The 8,433-nt window shown below is 34.6% G+C and overlaps 2 protein-coding genes across 2 annotated transcripts; one reads left to right on the forward strand and one right to left on the reverse strand.

The window, feature by feature from the left end:
* Window positions 1-3,861: 3,861 nt before the first annotated feature.
* Window positions 3,862-4,699, forward strand: LOC133797632 (lipid transfer protein EARLI 1-like). Its single transcript, XM_062235606.1, has one exon. The coding sequence runs from the start codon at window positions 3,934-3,936 to the stop codon at window positions 4,369-4,371; it is 438 nt and encodes a 145-aa protein (XP_062091590.1). The 5' UTR covers window positions 3,862-3,933; the 3' UTR covers window positions 4,372-4,699.
* A 659-nt stretch (window positions 4,700-5,358) lies between these two features.
* On the reverse strand, window positions 5,359-6,111 carry LOC133797633 (putative lipid-binding protein At4g00165). The gene has a single exon (XM_062235607.1). The coding sequence runs from the start codon at window positions 5,914-5,916 to the stop codon at window positions 5,521-5,523; it is 396 nt and encodes a 131-aa protein (XP_062091591.1). The 5' UTR covers window positions 5,917-6,111; the 3' UTR covers window positions 5,359-5,520.
* Window positions 6,112-8,433: the final 2,322 nt, after the last annotated feature.

Consider the following 8,433-nt stretch of genomic DNA (forward strand, 5'->3'; position numbering starts at 1 on the left):
ATTTGATATTGCTGGGAAACTTTCTACTCCATCTCTTGAAACAGGAGAGTCATCTGGTGGAATTTTCATTCCTTTATCTCTTTCAAGAGATGATATAATATAGACAGATGATATGCATAATGATCATATTCTTACTCCTATTGTTGATGCTTCCATTATGGATGAGGCTCCTATCTTTGAAGAAGTTCAAACTACTGAAGACGTCATTTAAGATGGCGTTCAACAACAAGCAACAATTCTAAAAATTATTCTTCTAAGAAGATCTCAAAGGGCAAAGAGGTCAGTAATTTCTAACGATTTTTTGGTTTATCTTGGAAAAGGAGAATATGATATTGGTCATGTTGTTGATCCTGTGACTTATAGTGAAACTCTTAAAAGTGAACAATCTTCTAAATGGAATGAAGTCATGAAAGATGAAATTGAATCCATGAAGAATAATGATGTGTGAGAATTGGTTGAGTTACCTGTTGCTTTTAAACCAATAGGATGTAAATGGATTTTCAAAACCAAAAAGGATAATAAGGGTAAGATTGAAAGATACAAAGCACGTCTAGTGGCAAAGGGCTTTACTCAAAGAGAAGGTATTGATTACACTGAAACATTCTCACCTGTTTCCACAAAAGATTCGTTCATGATTATTATGGCCTTAGTTGCACATTTTGATTTAGAGTTGCATCAAATGGATGTAAAGACTGCTTTTCTGAATGGGGAGTTGGATGAGCAGGTCTATATGTCTCAGCCTGAAGGTTTCAAGGAAAGTGGAAGGGAGAATTTGGTCTGCAAATCGAAAATGTCTATTTACAGTCTCAAACAAGCATCTCGTCAATGGTACTTGAAGTTTGATAAAGTTGTGACATCGTTTGGTTTCATAGAGAACACGTTTGATCAATGCATTTATATGAAGTTCAGTGGGAGTCGTTATATTTTCCTTGTTCTTTATGTGGACAACATTTTACTAGCGAGTAGTGATTTGGGACTACTAAATGAGACCAAACTTTCCCTGTCTACGAATTTTGATATGAAGGATCTTGGAGAAGCATCTTTTGTTTCAGGGATTGAGATTCATCGTGATAGGAAACGAAAAGTTCTTGGTTTATCTTAAGAAGCTTATATCCATCGTGTGCTGAAAAGGTTTAACATGGATCTATGTAAACCTAATCTGTCCCTATTTTGAAAAGGAACAAATTTAGTAAGCAACAATGTCATAAGAACAACTTAGAAAGAGAAGAAATGCCAAACGTCCCTTATGCAAGTGCGGTAGGGAGTTTGATGCATGCTTAGGTTTACACTACACCTGATATTACTTTTGTGGTAAATGTTTTTGGACGATATTTGTCTGATCCTAGGCATGATCATTGGGTTGCTACAAAGAAAGTTTTGAGATATTTACAGAGAGCCAAGAATTTTATGCTTGTTTATAAGCAAGTTGAGAATCTCCGAGTTGTTGGTTATTCACATTCTGATTTTGGTGGTTCTGTGGATGATTTAAAGTCAACTTCTGGATATATTTTCACTTTGGCTGGTGCAACTATTTATTGGAAAAGTGTAAAACAAACTTTGATTACTTCATCTACTATGTATGCTGAGTTTGTAGCTTGTTATGGGGCATGTTTGCAAGCTGTGTGGCTAAAGAATCTGATTACAGAGATACGAGTAGTTGATTCTATTTCCTTACCTATGCTGATCTATTGTGATAATAGTACTGCCGTTTTCTTTGCCAAGAATAATAAGATCAGTGGTGCTTCGAAGCATATGGAGATCAAATATCTTACTGTCAGAGACCTAGTCAAGAAAGGAGATGTTATTATAGAGAATTGCAAGACATAATTGATGTTGGCAGATCCTCCAACCAAATGATTAAGTGTGTCATTGTTGTTGTTGATATGAGCATATTATAATCCCTTGATTTTTTTTGGTTAGTGGGAGTTTTCTTTTCTGTTTTCTTTTTATCCACTAGGAATTATGATTATTTGTAATTTCTTTATTGAACTTATGAACTACAAAGTTTGTTTTTTGGTTTCCTTTGATCAATGAATAATTATGCTTTTATTTATGTTTTGTTATATTCTCGATAATGTTGAGTTGAAAGCATGTAGTTCATAATATTGTTATTATCGTCATTTAAGTTTATTTGCTTAATGGCGTGAATATCATACTGTTTTATGCACAGTTAATGACATAACACAGACTTATTTATTAAGCAGTGTTTTGGTTATTTCACTGGCTTATTTATTAGGCCTCACAGTATCAGTGAAATGAGGACCGATAAAGAGATTATGTTATATAACTGATCACATATTGAACATAATCTCTTACCACACTACTAGACTTATTGACTATGTCAATTTAATACTTTGATATTTGTAATTATGAATGCTTTTTGTTGATAGGAAAGCAAATTGATAATTATAGTTCAATATCAAGGATTAAATTGGACCGGTTGTTTTAGATACTATTAAATAACTATTGTTTTTTTTAAAGTTGTCACAATATTTTTCTTGTTACTCAACCCATGAGTCGTTTTTAATAAAATTATTTTAATATATATATATGTATTACAAAATTAATGTGGCCCAATTGGGAGAATGCTAGACTTTTATTTGAGCTTACATTATTTATTTTAATATTTTATAAAATACGGGTTGGTAAATAGTTATTTGCTGATCTAACCCATTTAATTTTAGTAATCTCTTGTTTATGGGCTTACTATCTATAGTAGTTTAGTTGAAGCAGAAGTGTGATCTTTCTAGTTAACTGAATCATTTAATGATGATGCACAGTCCAACTAGGTTAATATAAACTAAGCCTCTTCTCTATCTCTATATATATATATGAATAATCTCATTGCACTAATAATTCACGTTTTCTCTAAATGGCTGAATCAAGTATATCTTCTGTATTTTTTAATTGTTTATTGTGTTGTACGTTATATAAAAAATTATTGATAAAATATTCTTAAAAAATCTAACATGATAGGCCCGATCTCGTTTAATATGTACGGCCGCATATTTTAATACTTCCATTTGTACTGTTCATTTTGACATAATAACTTTTCTATTCTCCGCCCATGGTTTTTTTAACAAAAGAGTTTCGACTTAAAATTTGTGTGTTCTTTAGTTTCTTATTCATTGTCTATTCATTTTTCTATAGCTATGATGTTAGTTTTATCGAAGAAAAAAATTCTGTCATGCCCTCTAAACAAAAATTCTGGCTATGCCCCCGGTGTTATAGGTACCTTTGAAGGTATTTTGATGTTGAAGAAAGTGATACTTGCGCCTTATAGTCACACGCGTGGAGCAGTAGTGTAGGGAAAACAACTTGGGAAAGAAATAAAATTAGGTAAAACATGTCAACATCTCTTTTCGTACTGATAAAAATTAGAATATTTCAATTAATGAACTCAAAGTTGCAGTATCAAGCCAATTTGGATTTTTACCAGGGGTGAAAGATAGAGCTACGGAGGAAGAGTGACCAGGGAATCAGGAATAAGAGGCCAACATTGTATATGGGAATTACAGTACAGACTACAGAGACAAGAGGTCACTGGCACTATATATATGGAAAAAATATCTTGACCATGAAAATGATAGAAAAGTAGAAATAAGTGTTTCGAATCCAAATATGGCGAAAGGTGTCCTTTTGCGCACAGTGGCTGGTTTTTTAAAAACAATTGTATAATCCAGAACCCTCCAAACGTTGACGATGGCCTATTCTCCTAGTTGCACTGGTAACTAGCGTATGAGATTGATCTAACCCCGTTCACATGTCTACTTTTGCATAATATGGATTCCGATATCCAAAATAAATATTAAAATATTGAAACAAAACAAAAATCTTTATCTATAAAAGCCACAATCCCAAACTCAGTTTCGACGTACCAAGAAACCAACCAGTCAGTGCCTAAAGATAATTGTCTTTGTATCTCCCAAAACAATGGCTTCAATGGCAACTACTGCTTTTCTTTTGGCCCTCAACCTTCTTTTCTTCACATTGGTCAGTTCAACTTACTGCCCACCACCACCAAAACCAAAGCCCTGTAAGGCCTGCCCCTCTCCATCGAAGCCCTCTCCCTCTCCACCAAAGCCCTCTCCAGCAGGCCCTGGCTCTAAGAGTAGTTGCCCAAAGGACACCCTTAAGTTGGGGGTATGTGCTGATTTGTTAAATGGACTACTAAACATTGTTGTGGGAACCCCATCAGGCACCCCTTGCTGCTCCCTTATCCAAGGCCTTGCTGATCTTGATGCTGCCGTTTGCCTTTGCACTGCTATTAAGGCCAACATTTTGGGAATCAACCTTAATGTCCCTGTCTCATTGAGCTTGCTCTTGAACTACTGTGGCAAGAAGTCCCCTGAAGGCTTCAAATGTGCATAAGTTCTTGGTATTCACTACTATATGTTGTATTATTTGTGTTTGGTTTGGTTTGATATAATCCTTTTCACAAGATCATATGTTCCATGATCATTTGTAATGTTTTCTTTTTCTTCTTCTTCTTAAACATCGACAACTTCGAATGTGTCAACCATGGACGCCTGCGTGATCGTGACCATGATCTTCATCTATGCCTTTCCGCTGCATGTTTTATAACACCTCTTTGTTGATTTGATTCAAGTGTGTCGTTGCTTACGTTATTGTCTTCTTTTATCAATCTAGTGTTTTTAATGGAAAAAATAAATAAATTTAAAGGTTACGTTACATCAAAGTCTTTATTTTAATGATGTTGATTTATTGTGCTATATAATATTGTATATGAAATTTATGAGTTCTTATGTGTACGAGAATGAAGAGCATTCCCAACAGCTAGAAAATTGTTAAAATTATCTCCAATAGCTATTTTAAACCAAAATTTTATTTTAGAGCTCTTTTATATTCATAATTTATTTCTCTACATTATTATAATGTTTAGAACTCCTTTAAATATTTGTTTTTATTATTCATTTTTCATTCTTTCTCTCTCTAAATTTATTAGTTTTTTTATTATTTTAATTAATAAAAATATTTAGAGATATAATATTAATAATATATAAAAAAAGTAATACTAGAGACAAACTCAAATTATATTATAGGGTATTTATTTTTAGCCTCAGATAAATTTTAGTGGACCACATCATTTTTTTAATTATGTAATTAAGATTATTTACATATTATTGTGAATAAAAAGTGTGTACAATTTGAGTGTGTCCTTATTATTATTAAAAAAAATAGAGAAAATGATTCATAGTATAATGTAAAATTTTGATGTAAAATAGAAAAACTAAAATTTTGGTGAAATTTCAAATAATTGAGTAGAGACACTGCTGAGCAGAGAACTTTTAATCAAACATGGCTGTGCCAGAAAGACTAATTTGATAAAGCAGGAGAAAAACAATACAACACCATTAGCCATTGAAAGGAAAATATTACAAACAGTGAAACAGAGTACTTAAACATTTAATTCAAAGATTAATAAATTGCTTTATTTCATCGAAAAACAAGCATAATAACGAGTACATTTGTAGAAGAAACACAATAAATGTTTGTAAGCTAAGCACAAACAAATCCTTTCGGAACTTTCTTCCCGCAAGAGTTGATTAGCAGACTGATAGCAACAGGCACCTTGACCTTGACAACTCCCAGAACTTTGGCCTTAATTGCAGTACATAGACACAATGCAGCTTCAAGATCTGCCAGACCCTTAATCAGAGTACAGCATTCTTCACTGGGTTTAGTCCCAATTATCTCAGTAACCAGCCCCAGCCAGCTACCACAAACACCAAACTTGAGGGTATCTTTGGGGCATTTGCCTTGGGTCTTAGGGACATTGGCAGGGGAAGGAGTCCCCTTTGGAGGGCATGGGACCTTTTCAGAGGCAACACAACTGAACAACACAAGGTTAAACACCATAAAAAGAGAAATAGCTTTGAAACCACGAGTGCCCATTGTTTCCCTTCAACGAAATTGGAGTTGGTACAAAGTTGAAATTTATATTTACACAAAGAACAAACTTGGGTTTTGGTTGAAATGGTGAACAAACTGAAGTTGGTACTCACTCACTAGAACTTCATGTTGATATGAAGAACAGAAAGCAAAGGAAGCTAGAATGGCAGATGAGGTTATAGTGGTTTAAATTGATTCTTGGGATTTTCGTTTTGATTTTTTTTTTTTATTATTTTAAATATATTGACTTTTGTTGATGAATGTTCCGCAATGCATGGATGGCATTACAAAAGCCATCAATAATTGCTGGTCGTGTGTTTTTGGCGTTTTGCGTACTCTGTGGTTGAGAGCTCATATAGCTGCTATACAGATCATCTTCATGAAAAATCTCATTTAACCTTATTGCATAATGCATATACCTTTTTTGGTCTTGGATGCTTGGGCGCACATGAATGGATAGGATATGTTTAAGATCCCTCAAATTTGGCTGTCTTTTTGTCTTGTCTGTTTATTGTAGGTTTTAACAAACTATTAGTGAATGATAGGATATTGGGATAGTTCAAAACAGATTGTTGATTTATTTATTTTTTTTGAGCAACTTGTTGAAATTTGGTTGGTTAAAAAATATTAAAGTTAGGCATATACTGTTAGAATTATTATATGGACTAACATAATCATTACCAGTATTCCATAATCACAATTATTAACTAAAGTATCTATCAATTCTCAATAACCATAATGAGATGATTCATACTTACTAATTGCATTAGAGACACATGGTGACACCCTAATGACTATGTATTGGCTCATTAAACTATGATCCACCACCTCTATCATAATGAGTCTAATTAGGCCACTAATACCCCTAGGGTAAGAGGACATTATACATATGGTGTATGTAGTGGTAATTGGGAATAAGGTGGTATTTTAGTAAGAGTTTGCTCTCCATAAGCTCTCTCTTGCATTTGCATTTGATCTTGTGTGTTGTTTTGGACATATTCTAAAGGGATAAAGATAAGCCTTTGAGACTCAATGTCAAGCCTAGGAGGTATGTTTATTACTATGTAATTAATGCCCTAAATAGAATGTGATCTTGGTTGTTACATGAGCATTGACTATTGTTGTTGAAACTGATTTATGATTGCTGTTGACCGCGTTTTTGGCCAACGACGTGAGAACGTCAAAAACGATAAAGCTTTCAAGAGAAATAAAACGACACAGACAATTTTGAACAGAAAGTAAATAACACGTAATTTTTATAGTGGTTCAGCCCCAATATGTTGGTAATAGCCTAATCCACTTAGAGATATGATTATTTATCTACACTCAAGATCAGATGAGCCTGAGTCAACTGAGTTTCTTCAGTGTAGATTCTCAGAATACAAGAGTTCTCTCAGGAAAAAGTACTCTCTCTCTCTAGAAAATTCAGATCAAAGTTCCAACTTCCAAAAGTCCTTTTCTGATCCCATAAGCCATATATTTATAGGCTTAGGATCATACATCTGATATCTCCTAGGATCGAGATATTTTATTATTCTTATTATATTTAAATTACAAAAATATTCAAAATGTAACAGAACACCAAATTTGTGGGAAGAATGAGAGATTCCCGCGTATGCTAAGACCGATTCTTGTTGAAGCTATTTCTGGGAATCTTGACGTAGTCATGCTCTATCTAGTTGATCCATATCACCTTCAATCTGGTCGAACACACCTTCATTGGGCAGACACGCTTCTTGTCTGGGCAGTCATGCACTTGACTGGGCAGTCATGCACTTAGCTGGTCGGACATGTGCATGACCGATCGGCCAAGTTCATGCCTGGGCAGGTAAGGTCATGCCTGGGCAGACAAAGTCATTCCTAGGCAGACAAGTTCATGACTGGTCGGACACAAAGTCATTCCTGGGCAGACAAGGTCATGACTGGTCGGATGCAAGGTCATTCCTGGGCAGCAAGGTCATGACTGGTCGGACATGACACTTCTCAAGCAGTCAAAACTCTTCATTGATGCACTGGGTTACTCCTAAACCAGGTCACCTAACCATTCCTTGCCACTTGTCATTTCTATTGCCACATCATCATTTTCAAATTTTGGGGATAACATTTGCCCCCCAAGTTTATTATATGATACCTCACATAATAAACTTTTTTCTCCACAGCTGACGACATTATATAAAAAAAAATAACTGTTCATTTTCCCGCCATGCAGCAGACCACAACTCCACAGACCATGATTACTGCAAATAATTGCTCATGATCGTGGGGAGAAAAAATATCCCAGGAATTCCAAGAGTCCAAAAACAAGTGGTAACTCCCACTTTTTACCTTTAAATAAGCCCCCTTACTTACACATTCCCACTTACACAAGAAAATCAAATTTCAAAAACCCTTCCTCTTCTTTTTTCTCTCTTGGCCGAAACCTTTTGGCTTCTCCTTCTCTTGGCCGAAACTTCAAGCTTTCAAGGAGGAGCTTCTCATCTCTTCAAGCATTCTCCAAGGTCTCTTCAATATTGGGTAAGT

Source organism: Humulus lupulus, chromosome 8 (genome assembly GCF_963169125.1).
Source record: "Humulus lupulus chromosome 8, drHumLupu1.1, whole genome shotgun sequence".
Classification (NCBI taxonomy): domain Eukaryota; kingdom Viridiplantae; phylum Streptophyta; class Magnoliopsida; order Rosales; family Cannabaceae; genus Humulus; species Humulus lupulus.

Coding starts and splice junctions, on each gene's coding strand:
- LOC133797632 (XM_062235606.1), top strand. CDS start 3,934: ATGGCTTCAATGGCAACTACTGCTTTTCTTTTGGCCCTCAACCTTCTT.
- LOC133797633 (XM_062235607.1), bottom strand. CDS start 5,916: ATGGGCACTCGTGGTTTCAAAGCTATTTCTCTTTTTATGGTGTTTAAC.